Source organism: Macaca fascicularis, chromosome 12 (assembly GCF_037993035.2).
Source record: "Macaca fascicularis isolate 582-1 chromosome 12, T2T-MFA8v1.1".
Classification (NCBI taxonomy): domain Eukaryota; kingdom Metazoa; phylum Chordata; class Mammalia; order Primates; family Cercopithecidae; genus Macaca; species Macaca fascicularis.
In genome coordinates, this window is record NC_088386.1 from 23,535,650 (window position 1) to 23,552,638 (window position 16,989).

Genomic DNA, 16,989 nt, shown 5'->3' on the forward strand with positions numbered 1-16,989 from the left:
TGAATTATATACTATATTCTTACAATAAAGTAAGCTAGAGAAAAGAAAATGTAATTAAGAAAATCATAAGGAACAGAAAATATATTTACTATTCACTAAGTAGTTATGGATTATCATGAAGGTCTTCATCCTCACCATCTTCATACTGACTAGGCTGAGGAGGAAGAGGAAGAAAGAGGGGTTGTTGGCCTTATTGTCTCAGGGGTGGCAGAGGCGGAAGAAAATCTGCATGTAAGTTGATGCAGTTCAAACATGTGTTGTTCAAGGGTCAACTGTAGATGTTAATGTTTTCAAGTGTGCTAAGAATATTATATCAGCTTTTTGAGCAGAAGTTTCAATTGATTTTTTTTAAATTTTCATGAGATCAAAGTGTTACTTCAATTTTTTCTCCTAATAAAGATATTTATATTCATCATCTATTTCAGAGACTATTTTCCTGAGAATTTTTACCCAAGTTTTAATTTTGATTCAAATTCAGCCATTGTCTATTAACCTCAAATTCTGTTTCCAAGGCTACACAGGTTTTTAAATCTTTGCTCTTGGTCAGTGAAATTTGGTGAAGGAAATAAGATGACTTTAATTCTTTCTACCACCTATAGTGGTAGAAATTTTTCCCTAGAAATTAGATTTCTATGCAACTAACATTTCTCTGTTGTTGTAGTGAAAAAAGTGTCATCTTCAGTTGGTCATTCATCCTAGAATCAAATTTTTTTTACTGATTTTCTTTATTCAAATTGATGTTTGGCTAGTATTGCCTAGATCTACTCTTAATGAACAAATGTGAATTTGAAAGCTTTGTATGAGGTTTAAAGGAACAGGAAGCATTCATCACCAGAAAAGATTAAAACAAAGGGGAAATTTCTTAAATTGCAGCAAAGGACATGAAGGTTTGGCCAATAGGAAACTACTTTTAAAGCAATCAATAGACCAACCCAGTGTAAGGTAATTAGATAGTCTGTCGGTCTATAAAAGCTTAGATGAATTCTAGCTGTTAGTAACCAACCATATCCCCAAATCCAGATTCTATGCTTCCCTTTTCCCTTAAATATTTAAAAGATTAAAAATTTACATGTAGTAACACATACATTTTGCCTTTTTTATTTTTCTCCATTCCCTTCAACCTAAGAATGTGTTAACCGTAATCTATTCCTTTGACAACAAATGTTTATTAAGGCCCCGTTCTGCATGACTCTAAGTTCTGGGAATTAATTAGGTACATCATTGTATTCTGTAAACAAACCACTTTCTAGAGAATTTTTTTATATATATTCATGGGATACAAGTGCAGTTTTGCTACATCGCTTTTTGGTGAATTTTAAAATATAAAGTATCAATGAAATTTCTCTTTACTTTTCAGTAGCCAAATTACGTAAGTATTTATGAACATTGTATCTCATAGACATTTTTTTCATGCTGAATGTCTGCCTTTAATAATGTCCCTGTGGAAGTAGCGCTCATATTTGGACCGGCTCCCGTCTGCAGTCTACAGCCAGATTCGTCTTTCTGAAGCTTAGCTCCAAGGATCAGCCCTTTCCTACTCACACACGAGCTCTAGCTTCCCACTGACAGCAAAACTAAAGTCATGTTTTGGCTGCCTCACCAGTTGACTAAAGTCTTCCACAACTGGAGCCCAAACAACTCTTTCAAATGTATCTGCTACTAATTCCCTATACCCTATACAGGCGCGTATGTTATATAGGCTCAAACACATTTAAGTCTTCATTTTCTAACTAAGGAAAATTTTTTTAAAAAGAAAAAAATAGACTTTTTAAATAAACTTTTTGATTTAGATAAGATAGTAAATTGTCTGTGCTAATATTTAATCAATGTGCTAAATTATAGTTGCATTTATTATCTTATATCACACATAAATACAGTATTTCATTATATAAAATGCTCATTTTTCTCTAATTTCATATTCATAACCTAATTTTATTCAATGTCTCCATCTACCTTTCAGATAAGTCACTCTTATCACTGCTTTAGTCTTTCTTTCCACAGTTCACTTCAGTATCAGGTTTAGTATATTCATTTCCACCCAAGTTGTTTGAGATACAGCACTTCTTTGGATCTCTTTGTGCTGCTGTTTCACAGATTTTATCCTCACATCCAAATACCTATCTGCATACATTAGAGAGATGGCCATTTTATTTGTCTTGTGTGTATATCTGTGATTTGCATTTTTTTAAATAGCTTTTGGTATAGCAAATGTAGCCCCTCATTATATAAAAGATTTTATAGTCATTGAATATAAGACTGTCACCTCTTTCTGAAAGATAATTTTGAGGAGGAATAATTTCACATTAGGGCACTATATTAATCCATTGTCATACTACTATGAAGAAATAGCCAAGACTGGGTAATTAGTAAAGGAAAGAGATTTAATTGACTCACAGTTCTGTATGACTGGGGAGGCCTCAGGAAACTTCCAATCATGGCCAAAGGCAAAGGAGAAACAGGCACCTTCTTCACAGAGCAACAGGATGGATTTAGTGCTGAGAGCAGGGGAAGGAGACCCTTATAAAACCATCACATCTTTTGAGAACTACCTCTCTATCCTGAGAACAGCATGGGGGAAGCCATGATTCAATTACCTCCACCTAGTTTCTCCCTTGACATGTGGGGATTATGGAGTTTATGGGGATTACAATTCAAGATGAGATTTTGGTGGGGAAACAAAATCTAACCATATCAGGCACTTAGGGAACTGCCCCTCTAATTTTCCAAGGAAGTTTCTGCTTCTGTGGATTACTCCTTGTTTTCCATTGCTAGCTATTGGTACTCTGCCTGTTCATTAATCCCTGTAAAACTCAAATACCAACATTTTCCTTTTTAAACAGTCTGGAATAATTTGTTCATGTCCCTTTTCTCGTGGTATTTATGCCATTATAATATTGTAGTTATTTATATAAACATCTTCCTCCTCTATCAAACCCCAGGGAGTTTGGGTGGAGAGAAGTAATGACTATGCTTTATGGATTGTTTTAAAGCATGAATTTGATAAAGATTTATTGAGCAAATAAATAAAATGTATTAGTAAAAACTTATTGCCTGTATTTTTAAAAAAAAACAGTCTAGGAAAAAAAGTCTAATATTTATATGTCAAATATTACATACATTGCCTTATTCAATCATAATAATCCAAGGAGGTGTTGCTATTGCCATCCCTATTTTAAACAGTAATTGATCCCTAGTGAAATTTCTTAACTTTTCTGAGGTCAGCAGCATGGTAGAATCAACCCCAGGTTTGCCTATCCCTAGAGCGCACACTCTTTCTACTGGCCTTTGAATCTTTGTGATTTCTTTCTCTTGAGTGATGCCCAAAACTCCTTAGACTCAACAAAATGTCTATAGCTTCCACATTTCTTAGAGGCTCCTTGTTTCACAGGTAAAGTAAGCTGTAGACCTGGTACAGACCTATTGATATAAAAACATGTACCATTTACGGTTACATATGAGCCGCCAAAGAAACCCAAATAGATATTTTCCCAGCATCTAATTCTATTAAATGGATTGCAGAAGAGTTAGAGGATGACAGTTTTAGAGATTTTATGTTTTTGCCAAAAACAGAAGCCTTAGGACAAGAGAACTGCTAAAATATGCCAGGTCTTTGGTGTATACTTCAGATGAAAGCAATTTATAATAAAACTTGAAAATGCTTCTGAGAAAATGTCAAAAAATAGTCTTCTAAAGACTACTTCTTTCTAATACTAGCCTTTGAACATCTACCATTAGTGTTTGGAGTTTCAGAAATATTATTGATGCCCCTTCTCCCCTGGCAGTAAATATCCATGAAGCAATTTAATGGGGATGACCACTGGATGAACTTTCTGTTAACCTAGATGTAGCACCTGGAAGTTACACCAGATAATAATGTCCAGTCTGCCTTGCCCAGCATAGTTCTGTAATACACTCTCATTCTTCCCAAATTTGAGAGTGGTACTTGCATCTCCATAGGCTTGTCTCTCACAAGTGGCTGCCAAAACAAAATATGGTTTGCTGCTTTCATCAAACTAGTTAATCTCTCCTGGCTTGAGAATGAGTCTTTGCTGAGAAGTGCCAGAGGCTGGCTTGTCAGTCCACAATGAGCTCACTTTTCTGGCTTAATGAATTTTTATCCTTTGCTAAAATGCAAATGACCCTAAAAGAGGTCACTTTAAAATGTGTCTGCCAGTGATCTTTCACAGCTAGGATTGCAAAATGGTTTTGTGCTTTGTGCCAACTCTAAAAGTGGCTATGGCTGTCAAGAGTGCTCCGTTAGGAAGAATGATGAGGCTACACCTCAGCTCAACAGGAGAGAATAGAGTGATGGATTAGAGATGTCCACCTGGGCACAGGATGACTGGTGGTGTTGGTGGCCTATGATGTGCCAGGCATTTATGGGTCCTGATTTAGTGAGTGAGGGAGGTGATCATACCTTTTCTGAAACCAGAGTGGAGGAGAAAAAAAAAAAGAAATAAACTTACTTCTAAAGGAAAAATATGGATACTGTAGGGAGAAAGGAAAGCAAGCCAGAGGCTCTGAAGACAAGGCTCCTACTTGCTGGCCTCCTCAATGTTGGCCTTGCTGAGTGCAGTCTTGCCCCTCAGCTCCTCCTGCTGAGGTTCTTTTTTACTAGCCAGAAAGCCTTGCAAAGCCGCTATTTGGCGAAGTGCTACCATATTCAGTGGTCCAGAGATTAATATTTGAGAGGAGGCTGATCTATTCTAAGCCATAAAACTTCTCAGATCTCATGTATTCATAATTGCGATTTTGGTATCTGGCAATTGGGGGGTGGTTGCACAATATGAAAAGATGCATGATAAATGAGGTCCTAATCCCAATGAACCCCAGCATACCACATGGCCCACAGAGGTCCAAGGCCTACCTATTAGTAGCCCCCTCTTCTCGCCAGAGGTGGCCACAGAGTCCATGATTCCAAACATGGTAAGTGGTATGAACATATTTGTGTAAATTTGGAATCGAATATTCCAAGCCTAGATCATACAGACTGGCCAAGTTGATGTGTCTCCCCGGAGATAGTATTGTCTCTTTATAGAGATATGACCACCTCTAGCCTTTCTCCTGGCTTTGCATTCTCAACTCCCCAGTGTTTAGGATTCTCTAATTTATCCTTGCCCAGTGGCCTTTAGCAAATGCCAATTAAGGGTAGACCGCCAAAATCTCTGTTTTGGAAGCAACTACATTTCTTAGCCCTCTCTTCTTCTTTGCACCCTTCCCACACAAAAAAGAAAGCCAAGAGAGGTGGGAGGGAGAAGACTCCTGCTGTAATTTCAGATGAACTTCCATGTACTCTTTTTTACCATTAAGACAACCCACCCCGTCACCACCACCACCGTCAGGGTAGATTTACAGGCTGTCACTTTCAGATTGCCTCAACCTCTGGTGTGTGTGTGATTTCTTAGCACCTTAAAATGCCATGGAATGGGATACCCAGGACTCCATGTCAAGCGGGGTTCATGCCAGAGCCTGAGCCCATCAGTATAATTAGAGTCACTGGAACATATTTAGTATAGATAAAGTTAAATTGGATGTTATTCAGATAATTAAGCAATGCCCTTTTTGAAAATTGGAGAGGACCTGGAAAGCAGGAAATTGAAGGCTGAAGCTCCCTCTGGAGAAAATTCTGAATCATGTTTTTGCATCTCCGCAGCTTCTCTGGTTGGAAGTTGCTTGCCTGCAGCCATCTCCGCCCAGCACTCAGCACATTCTCAATGAGCACCCGCAGCATGCCAGGTGCCAGAGTGGGGGGCACCAGGAGAATCTGCAGTTCCTTTTAGGGGTTCTGCCAAAACCATTTTTAATTTATTTCTTTAACTTGTATCATTTGCTTCAAACATCAATCTAAAAATTAATTTTACTCCTTAAATTAAAACTTGAGCATTTTTAACTAGGAGTTTCTCCCTACAACCATTTTAATTTTATCAAATATTTTTTGTTGCAGTAAAATTCACATAACATAAAATTCACCATTTTAGCCATTAAGTGTAAGAAGCCAGACACAATAGGCCACATACAGCATGATTCCATTTAAGATATCAAAATCTATCCGGGCAGAAAGTTAATTGACGAATGGTTGCCAGGGGCTGAGAGCGGGGGCAAATGGGGGAGAGACTGCTTGGAAGAGTGCAGAGTTGCCTTTTGGCACGATGAAAAGGTTCTGGAGCTAGATAATGGTGATGGCACCCACGCTGTGACTGTGCCACATGCCACTGAATTGTATAGATTAAAATCTTTGTTTTTAAGTTAGATTCACTCGGAATACAAAAATTAATTCATAGGTGTAGACCAAAAAATGTCATTTCTACCAAGTGCCAAATGAATTTCTACCAAGTGCCAAATGTATAGATATATGGAGAGTGTGGTGAAAAGGTTAACGTGTGTTAGATTTGCTTAGAATGCAGGCTCTGCCACTCACTCAGTGACCTGAGGGAATGTAAACAACATCGGTGGTCCTTCTGTGTAAAGTAGCAATAATTCGAATGCCTCCCTTGCAGGGTTGTTCTGGGATGTTTTGAGAGATTTTGTGTAAAATGTTCAGCACAGATCTTGGCACTTAGTATGCATCCAATAAGCAATAGATGCTAATATAAAATAAAAGCATGGAAGGTTGGAGACAGGGAGAGAGGTGAAGTCAGGCTGTGTAGGCCGGGCAAAGCAAAGCCCTTGAGGAGGGAGGGTAAGTGTGGCGGTGAGAGAAGTTAAGTGGCAGAATTAAAGGTTACAAGCATTTGTAAATACAAGTTAAGATTTTCCCGTACTAAGAAACAAGGAATGTACTGCAGGGTGTTTTGCCCCACATCTGGGGCATCGCTGTATGATTTGGGGATGTTGTTCAACATGTTTTCTCTCCATGAGAAGGAAAAACAGCCTTCTCTGACCTGGCAAAGTTGTGGACTTCAGGTAAAGCAGAGACCAGGTGAGAATGGCTTTGCACGGAGTAGAATTGGTTAAATTTTCCTGACACACTCTGGCATCTTGGCAGCTAAATGTCAGGTTCCAGGTCAGAGCAGAAGTGTGTTTACTGAAAAACAAGACCAGCAGGGTGAGGCCTGGCTGCTCCAGCTGCTTATGATGTTGAGCATCTGTGATGTGAAGGTCACAAAAGCTTAAAAATTAGTGAGAAAAGACATTCCCGTTGTTGTATATCAACAAGAATATAAAAACGGAAACAGCCCTTCTGCTAAGTTCCTCCATTCCACTAAACCAGTTTTAAGATTGTGTAAAATGATGGCTTCTCCTTCACGGAGAGTGAAAGCATTCAATATTCACAAAAGGAAACTCGCACATGTAGAGAAATGAATCTCTTTGTCATTTTTACTGCTTGAATTTCTATACCTCAAAATTGTCTTTGGCAGATGAAACAGAGCTCTATGAACTTACTTTATCTGAGGAATTTTTTTTCCCTTTGCAGCAAGAAGCCAAAACCACATCAAAGCACACCTCCCCAACAGAAGCCTCTGACCTTAGCCTACGATGGAGACTTAGACATGTAACCTGAAAAAGAAATCCAAATGTAGACATCAACTGCCTTAACCGCTTTCTCTTTTGGAGCTCTCAGACTTCTCAGTTTTTTGAGGAATCTCATGATGTGATATATTGGGCAGAATACAAATATTGCAAAAGTAATATTGCCTCAACTTCATTTGGACATGGAGTCAAGGATTATTAGGTCTGCCATTTTGTTTTCAAGTTGTTTGTGGGTGTGAGTATTTTATTTTTTGGTTTTCCCAAGGGACCTGAAAACCCTTCTCTTCCTGTTTGGAACTGGGAGGAAGAAAACATGATGGAATTCCCACAGACTTGAGTAAACTTGATCTTCAGCAGCATAATGACAATCCAGAGGAAAGTCCAATCAAGGCATTTACTGTAAATGACGAGTCTGACACTGCATTGTTACGCACTATATTAGTGCAAAGTCTTTATTCTTCCCATACATCAACACTGAGTTTTCTAAAGTTTACATTGGTTTAAAGACTTTCAAATTGGATTGCCTATTTTCATGAACACAGAGAGAATGGATTACCATTTCAGAAATTCTCTGAGTTTTTAACCTTTAAATATTGTATTTTGTTTTGTAGCCAGGGGATGATGGCACTTCATGGTTTGCAGCTACTGAAAATAGCAGAGTGTGTGTTAATTGCTGGACTAGATGAAAGCTAGGTCATTTCTGCAGGGAATGTGTACTGAATGTTAGAGTGTACAAATGAAATATGTGGTCAAATTGGAGAATGAGGTAGATTATTTGATTACTAAAACTGTATTTTAACAAAAACTTATCCATGTAGATATAGCATTAACCACACACAGTTGTAATTCAGTTTAATGATGACAAACTCTGCTTTTGTAATTTCAATTTTCTTATCTGAATATTTATAAATTCTTTTTTCAAATTTAATTATCTGACCTCATTTAATATACATCAAACACCAATCCTGTTTGTAGAAAGTCTTGCTTTTATAAGGTTTCAATAATATCTAAAACAACACATTAAAAAGCTGAGACCATTTTATGAAGATAATTGTTTGTAATCATAGGTGTTGAAAGTAAAAAGGTGCCATCTTGTGGTATTGACTTGTATTTATAACAAATAAACTGCTCAAGAGACTGCAGTGTTGGCCGTTCTAGATTTATTCACTTCTGAAGTGCCTTGCCCTTGCTTTGACAAAAACAGTATTAATATCAGTTTTTCAGTGTTTTAGGACTTGACAGCTGCTATCGCTGACAGAAAAAAAAAAAGGAATCTTACCCCTCCACACTATCAGGCATACTAGGAACCAGCGCCAGTCACAATGACATAGAGTAGCTTTTAGGGAACAGTTAGAGCTGAAATAATATTAGAAAAAGCCGCTGTAATCATGCAAACACTGATATATAAATGATGTGAGAGAAGGAAGAAAATTGAAATGTTACAAATCTGACAAACGACCAGATTACAGGATGTTTTCATTTACACTGTGACCTCTACTAACCATTTAACATCTAGGTGAGCCCTCCAGCTAGCTAATTGTGTCCACTGATACCATAATTTTAAAATAAAAAAGAAAGCAAAAAGGGAATATTTTATTTTACTAGTATAATTGATGAAACAATTCCCAGAATTGTACTTTCAAAAGTTCACTTTAGCTAAATCATCAATAGCCTTCTTAGTAGTTTAAGAAAGGCTGCTTTGGAGATCAGACCATGGCTAGGCCGTTTATTGCCTGTGTGATCCTGGACCAGGCATATAACTTTTCTGTGCCTCAGTTGTTTGACCCACAAAATGAAGATAATAAAATTATGTTCCTCTAAATTCAGACACTAATAATAAATGTAAAATGCTTAATATTCACTATATATCAAAAGTACAATAAAAATTATCCACAATGAGTATTGTATATTCAGAGTTGGAACCCTTAGGTCATTCAAGTTTTTCATTCATTACAGATTCAACAATTATCCATATATTTAATTTGTGTCGATAATATTAGATTTTTAGTACTCATGGCTTGAATAAAATTGCTTTTCCAATAATACATGCCTGAAATATTATTTCAGTTACATCCAGTTCCCAAATATCATAATCACTACATATGTCTTTCATTCATTTAAGCAAATCATATATATATAAACATCTACCATCGGTTAGGCAGTGCTCAGAGTTACACTGTTGAATGCAATGTGATGCCTTCTGACTTTTACTTTACTTGAAAATTATGCCAGACAGATCCAAAGATTTGGGGTGATTACTCCTCAGGAGGAAAGCCAAGTAAAATAATATAAGTAAAAAAACTACGTATATCCCATAAACTGATACACAATTCAAAAGTTCATAAATGAAGTCTATGAACACTTCCTTAGGACAGCACATTGCTCCTACAGGACAAATGGTTTTAACATGTGTAGTGCTTATAGGCAGAGAATAAAAGTAGGAGATCAGAAGTGAGTTTGTGCCTGGTACTGCTACTAGCTAGCCATTGACTTTAATAAGCCACCTAAGTCAGTTTCCACATTGCACAGTGTAGAAAACAGACTCACAAACACCAACTGATCTACCCTGTGAATGTATATAGTAGAAGTCCCAGAAAATTAGCTTGCAGAAAGATTCAGTTCTGTATGCAAAGGGTTTTTGTTTTTGAATTAAAGTCATTTAAAATTGAGAGCTTTTACATAAAAATTTGGAGTTCTAGGTTCTCTTGAAAACTTATACGATCTGGTAACAAATACCTCAGTCCTTCATGGTAATTTGCTGGAACTGAATGTTGAATGCACTCTTTAGAAATGACATTCACTCTCATTGATTAAACAAATATACATCGTATATTTAGGCTTTGCAGGCCATACAATCTCTATTGCAACTACTCAACTCTCTGAAGGTAGCTATAGACAACACATTAATGAATGAGTAGTTGCAATAGAGATAGTATGGCCTGCAAAGCCTAAATATTATCTGGCTCTCTACAGAAAAGAACTGCTGACCTCTTTCCTACTGGTTCTCTCAACCTAGTTTCTTCTCCCCAGTTTCTTCTTCTTTTTTTTTTTAATAGCCTGATTACTTCTAACATTCTATTTACTAAACATACTTATTTTATAGTTTGTCTATTTTTTCCTTGCATTTAGATGTTACACCATGAGGGCACGGATCTTAATTTTGCTCACCATATTTGCAGAGTGATTGAATGAGGTTAGATGAATTACAGCATGCAACCACGGAAGCCATGTTGAGGAATTTGTATTTTATTCTGAATATTATAGGCAGCCACAAGGGTGTTTTAAACATGATATGATTCATGGCACCACAACCTCATGACTTCCTACACTCCTTACCCTGGATTAGACAGGTGAATTTACCTGTGTGCTTGGTCTGTGTTACATATTAGTCCAGCAAAGACTTCATGAATGAGAAATGCTTATAGTAATGGAATCTCAAAAGACGAGCATTCAACCACTTCACCTCAGAAGATTTCCCTGTGGGCAGAGGCCCCGGGGAGAAATGGTTTTAATGCCAAGCTCTGCATAGTTCTTTAATAACAACATTAAACATCAAGCTCAATTATTTTGGGACAGAGGGATCTTACAGGAATTTTACAAGCTTATGTATTACATTTGTTATAATGCTTGTGAGTTTTCTTCTGTGAAATTTATATAATGATGTAACCAAAGCATGATAAAACATCTTATCAGCTAATATGCTAAGTACATAGGTGTGCCAGAAGTGGGTTTCAGATGTGCTGGAATATTGATTCCTCTTCCCCTTGGGGGTGACCACAGCCAGTCAGTATCTTAGCCATGGCCACAGCCATTTACCCTCAGATTTTATAGAATTAACTATCATTTTCTATGCATTCCATAAGATTAAGGTCCTGCAATTGGCAATGATCATAATTTATTAATGATATTTGTTTTCCGAAAAAGAAGAAAAATCATTAAGTTGGTAGTTATTCATAAAAGAAGGAGGCTCATTAGAACAACTTGACAATGGTTTCCTGAGAATATTCTTATTTTTAATAACTTTACAAACCAGGGAAGCACATATAAACAATAAGAAACAATGATATGGATGGGTGCAGAAAAGAAGGCTTGACTAATTGCATCTAGGGGATTAAAGTAGGGCTTAGGAAGAAGAGGAGTTTGAGTTGCAAGTTGGAGAGTAAAGACTTTTTGGCAAGGATAGAGGGCCAGGTAACTGATAATTGGCTAGACAGTGTTGCCCCAAAGATTCAATCGAAAGTCCACATTCTTTGTGATAAGAACCAGGGTGAGGACATTTTAACATTCTTAGATTGATCTAGGAATGAGATACCAAACAGTTGTATCAATTTTTTTTTCATCAAACAGCGTGAAATTGTTTTTGATTAATACCTCATGATCCATATTATTGGCAGTCTTCCTACCAAAGAGTTTTTATCCCATGTCTATCATGGAGCAGCCTCACCAATTTCACTCTGGAAGGAGGAGTTGTTGAAAGCAGTGTATGCTACCCAATTACCTCATTAAGAAAACCCTGCCTCAATTCACTTATAGGTAGAGACTAGGAAACTGGGGACTATTTGGTCACAGAATATAGGAATTACACACACACACACCCACCCACCCACACACACACACACACACACACACACAGGCATACCAAAAAAAAGTTCCTAGGAGGTCACTTGACCTTTTATGATTATTCTTAAAGCAAGTTCAACAGATTCAAATGATAGAACAATGTCAAACAACAAAATAATATGATTCAGAAGTCCCCAAACTTTCTTGATCCGCAGAGCCTTTGTGTCTCAATAGTTGGCCAAAAGCAATGTTTATTCTGCTTATGAATAGTTAGATCAAAACAATTTATGTCTTAAGAATTTAGTAGCCTTTAAGAAAAATACATCCATAAATTAAAAAAGTAATATTTTTATTTTATTTTTAAATTACCACAATTACCAAGTCATTAGGAGCCAAAGTCGATTTATGTTCTTGGAACTTCTCAAATTTTGGAAACTATTTGGATGCTATCACCTTCATTTCCAATTTCATATTGATTTCTGTGCACTGTTTTTCAGAGCAATCAATGAAAACCTAGCCTAACAAAGATGTGACATCATTGACAGAAAGATAGTGTGATGAAATATGAACTACTTCAAGCTAGTAGTTCATACCATGTCTGATGGATGCTACATTTTGCTGTGTTTTTCTCATAAATTTAAAATCTGGTAGATGTAATCTCAAAGAGATCTTTGATACACAGCCAATGAAAGTTGTGTCTCTAAATGGCCAGCATTCTAGATATCAATGTCAATTTTTTCCATGAGCTTGTTTTTCATTTCAGGGATGAAAAACTTCATGAGTCTCATTTTGTTGTTATTTTGCTTCCTAAAACTGCAGCTTCAACTTATTTCTCAAATCTCTAAGTATCTCTCTATCAAGCATTATTGATTTGCTGCATGTATAAAAGCATAAAGGGCACAGTCAAAGGGCTTTTCTGTGAGTGTGGCTACTCACCCCTCATAAATACATTCTGTATAGATATAATTTTTATGGGAAATTTCCTTAAAATGGCATATTATACCGTCTCCCCACCAAGTTTTCTATTATCAGACCCTTTACCCAAACACTGTTCATTGACACCTTTTTAACATAAGCATATTGATATTTAACAATAAAGTAACAAGGAAACATGCAGTTGGAACGACAGATAGAACATGGCAAAAAGTTGTACAGAAATTGAAGAAATAAAAGTAAAGGATGTAGAGACACCTTCAGCTGCTGGTTATTTTATGAGAAGTTGGAAGAAAGCAAGGCCATTGTCACAAAAAGCAATTTATAAAAGTTTTATTCATGACTAATATTTCTGAGATTACATATATGTGTATGTATGTATACAGGCATGTGTGTATGTGTGTGTGTGTGTGTGTGTGTATTTCTTCAGGGGAACTAAATTCAAGATTAACAAGAAAAGGTCTAAGACCTCTCTGAGTTAATAAGCTCCATCTCACTACATTAGGCAAAAACTAATTTATTATTCTTATTTTATAGATGTTGTTAGGTACTTTGGAATATGATTTCATCAGCAAATTGTAACAAATCAACTAGAATAGGTCTGAAACTACTTGGGGGATTAATCTGCTAACCAATAGACAGGGAATGGCTCCCATCTTGTAGCCTAACCAAGGTGAAAAATGGCTGTGTGTCACATTGCAAACTAAGATCTTATAGATTTGATCATAATGGCAAATGTGGACATATGGTCATGCTCTATGCAGGGCCATTGAATAATTCTTATTGTTTCCATCTTTTGTTTTAACAGAATAAGAGGGTAGTTCCTTTTAATGGCTCTGTATTGTATCTTCCTTTGGACAGGATAACTAGACAGCTTGGACGGTAAGGCGAATCACCTTTGGTAGATAACTCAGTATGAAGTACTTACTCAGGCTGCTCCAAGTACTGCAAATGAGAGAGAGAAGGAGGAAAGTTCTGAGCACATTAGAAAGTGGGTGAAGTTTCAAGTCCTCCTTTTTGTGTACTTGACACAAAGGAAAAGAAAAGCATTCACAGTCCTCATGAAGGCTTCAGGGCTTTTCCCAGAACCAAAGAACTCCACTTAACATCCCTTATGGCACAACAGGGGTTTCCATTCTCAGTTTCGTCTATGTGAGTGATTCCAACAGGAGTTGTGTGATGCTATAGCCCTGATGGTCTTCATAATTAGTCTGATAATTTGGAGTAACTACTTGAACTTTTTTAAATCTTGTAAGTTGAATTTGTCATATTTTATATTTTAAATAATGAATAAGAATGTTTTACCTGAAGCTAGAGCAGCAAATAGTAGCTTAAAGAAAACAAAGTTCAAGTGCTATAAATTTGTTTTTTACTCAGAAACTATATTTTGTTGATTCTATTCTTTAAACTGGGAATTACTTTAAGTATAAAATTTTAATTTATTGGCTTTTCACGTGCATTGTGTATTTCAAATACAATGACAACACACCAGTATCTTGCCTCATCCTAAGATTTGGAAAAGATACAAAAAATAAGTTTTTAAGTACTAAATAGTAATACCAATTCCTTAACTTAGCAGATTTACCTTACAAACCAATCTGTTTTCAATTGTAGAAACATTAAATATATACATGTCTTAATATTCACTACCATTGATTAATCTGACACTAGATTATATATGCCAGTACCAATTTACTTAGTCCATCTCCTACAGACAATGAATAAATTTATAATCAAAGCTTAAATTTTTAATAATTGTACCTAAATAAAAATTGAAAAATAGAAGGTCAACAGTAGTCACTTTTGAAGATACAAGTTATTTCCATAAATTTCTAAGAACAGACCTTTCCACTGAAGAAAAATGGCAAATATATGCCTCTCTCTAAACAAATTTAAGTAAGCCTTTCATTGCAAATAATTTGTAGAAATCCCAACAGGGATATATATGCAGAATGCAGATACATAGTGCTGGATTTATTTGAATTCAACTCAAATACAGAATTGATTTTTCTCCCTGGCAGTTTTCTGAAATGTAGATTATAGCTTTGTTCAGTTAAACCAGTTATGACACTTGTGCCTCTCAAATGCTAATATACCTGCAACGCGCCCTCTGAGCATGTTGACTTTACTTCTTTGGTGGAACAAATTTCAATCCCTTTTATGCAGAAAACTAAGAGGAGCAGATAGTTGTGTAATGTATATGTTAATTAAAACATACTGTTCCCTGGGGGCTGGGAGCAAAGAACATATTATGGCTATTTTAAGGAAGACATTCACTTGTGAAATACAGGAGCAATAGGGCAGGATAGTGGATTGCTAGATGCTGTAAAGTGACTTATAATAACATAGTTAAAACAAGAGAAAACCATGCTGTAAAAACACATTTGGATGCCTTAATGTAACAGTAATATGGGTTCCATCAAATGTTGTGTCATGCTGATGGTCACCAAGACAGTAAAATTACTTCATCTGACTGTAGGCTGTCACAGCTCTACTCAGTCAATGGCTGATAGGTTTACATTACCATAAATAATTAGCTTTTCCAGGTAAGCTGAAAACTGTCTTCAGAGTCTATTACCATTCTACTCACTATCAAACCGTGGGCTTGCAGATTAAGAGACAAAAAGCCAGCATGTCCCAATTGTGCTATACTTTCAGGCTAGACAAATACACAGGCAAGCAATGACTGTCCAATAAACAATACATCAAAAACTCTCTGAACTCAGGCAATGATCCCAGAACATACTCACTAGCTTCCTAACTATCTTTTTTTGGTAAGTGATTCAGTTCCTAAATTTTGAGGTTCTTTGTTTTGTTTTGTCTTATTTTTAATTTATTGTTCGTCTTGGTCCAAGAGTTCATATATGTCACCCAGATATCAATCAAACATTCTAGGTTGGAACTGACAACAAACTCACTCTTTTTCACACTGGTACGACCACACTGGTTCCCTCGCAACCAGCATTCAGTTAGCCAGTTAGCCCACTCAAGTCTTTCTTTGAAGAGTGATGTTTCTAACAAGTGTGTCTGTCTTAGAAAGAAAACCCAGGTTGCCTGTTCACTCCGACGGTAGTTTCTTTTGCTATGCAGAAGCTCTTTAGTTTAATTAGATCCCATTTGTCAATTTTGGCTTTTGTTGCCGTTACTTTTGGTGTTTTAGACATGAAGTCCTTGCCCATGCCTATGTCCTGAATGGTATTACCTAGGAATACACTGTTGGTGGGACTGTAAACTAGTTCAACCATTATGGAAAACAGTATGGCGATTCCTCAAGGATCTAGAACTAGATGTACCATATGACCCAGCCATCCCATTACTGGGTATATACCCAAAGGATTATAAGTCATGCTGCTCTAAAGACACATGCACACGTATGTTTATTGCGGTACTATTCACAATAGCAAAGACTTGGAATCAACCCAAATGTCCATCAGTGACAGGCTGGATTAAGAAAATGTGGCACATATACACCATGGAATACTATGCAGCCATAAAAAGGATGAGTTCTTGTCCTTTGTAGGGATATGGATGCAGCTGGAAACCATCATTCTCAGCAAACTATCACAAGAACTGAAAACCAAACACCGCATGTTCTCACTCATAGGTGGAAATTGAACAATGAGATCACTTGGACACAGGAAGGGGAACATCACACACCGGAGCCTATTGTGGGGAGGGGAGACAGGAGGGATAGCATTAGGAGATATACTTAATGTAGATGACGAGTTAAAGGGTGCAGCACACCAACATGGCACATGTACATATGTAACAAACCTGCACGTTGTGCACATGTACCCTAGAACTTAAAGTATAATTTTTAAAAAAAAGTGAAAAAAAAAAGAAGAAAAGAAAGAAAACACAGGGGATGCAGTGAAGTTTCAAAGTGACTCTCAGTTTATTTACAGAGTACTGAATGTCCAAGTCTTATCTTCACTGTGAGATGTAGTGACTGACCACAAACACATGGAATGTCTTGAGTAATTTCATCAGTTTTGCATAGGTAAATGTGTATTGTCGTAATTGCAG

At 36.7% G+C, this 16,989-nt stretch overlaps 1 protein-coding gene across 3 annotated transcripts in view; it reads left to right on the plus strand.

Moving 5' to 3' along the window:
- Positions 1 to 8,612, plus strand: part of THSD7B (thrombospondin type 1 domain containing 7B) — a 907,474-nt gene extending 898,862 nt beyond the window's left edge. For all 3 annotated transcript variants that reach the window (XM_065525431.1, XM_074008583.1, XM_074008582.1), the window contains one exon: positions 7,415 to 8,612. In XM_065525431.1, the coding sequence (XP_065381503.1) occupies positions 7,415 to 7,496 (82 nt within the window). In that variant the 3' untranslated portion in view covers positions 7,497 to 8,612. The remainder of the gene's footprint in view (positions 1 to 7,414) is intronic.
- The last annotated feature ends 8,377 nt before the right edge of the window (positions 8,613 to 16,989 follow it).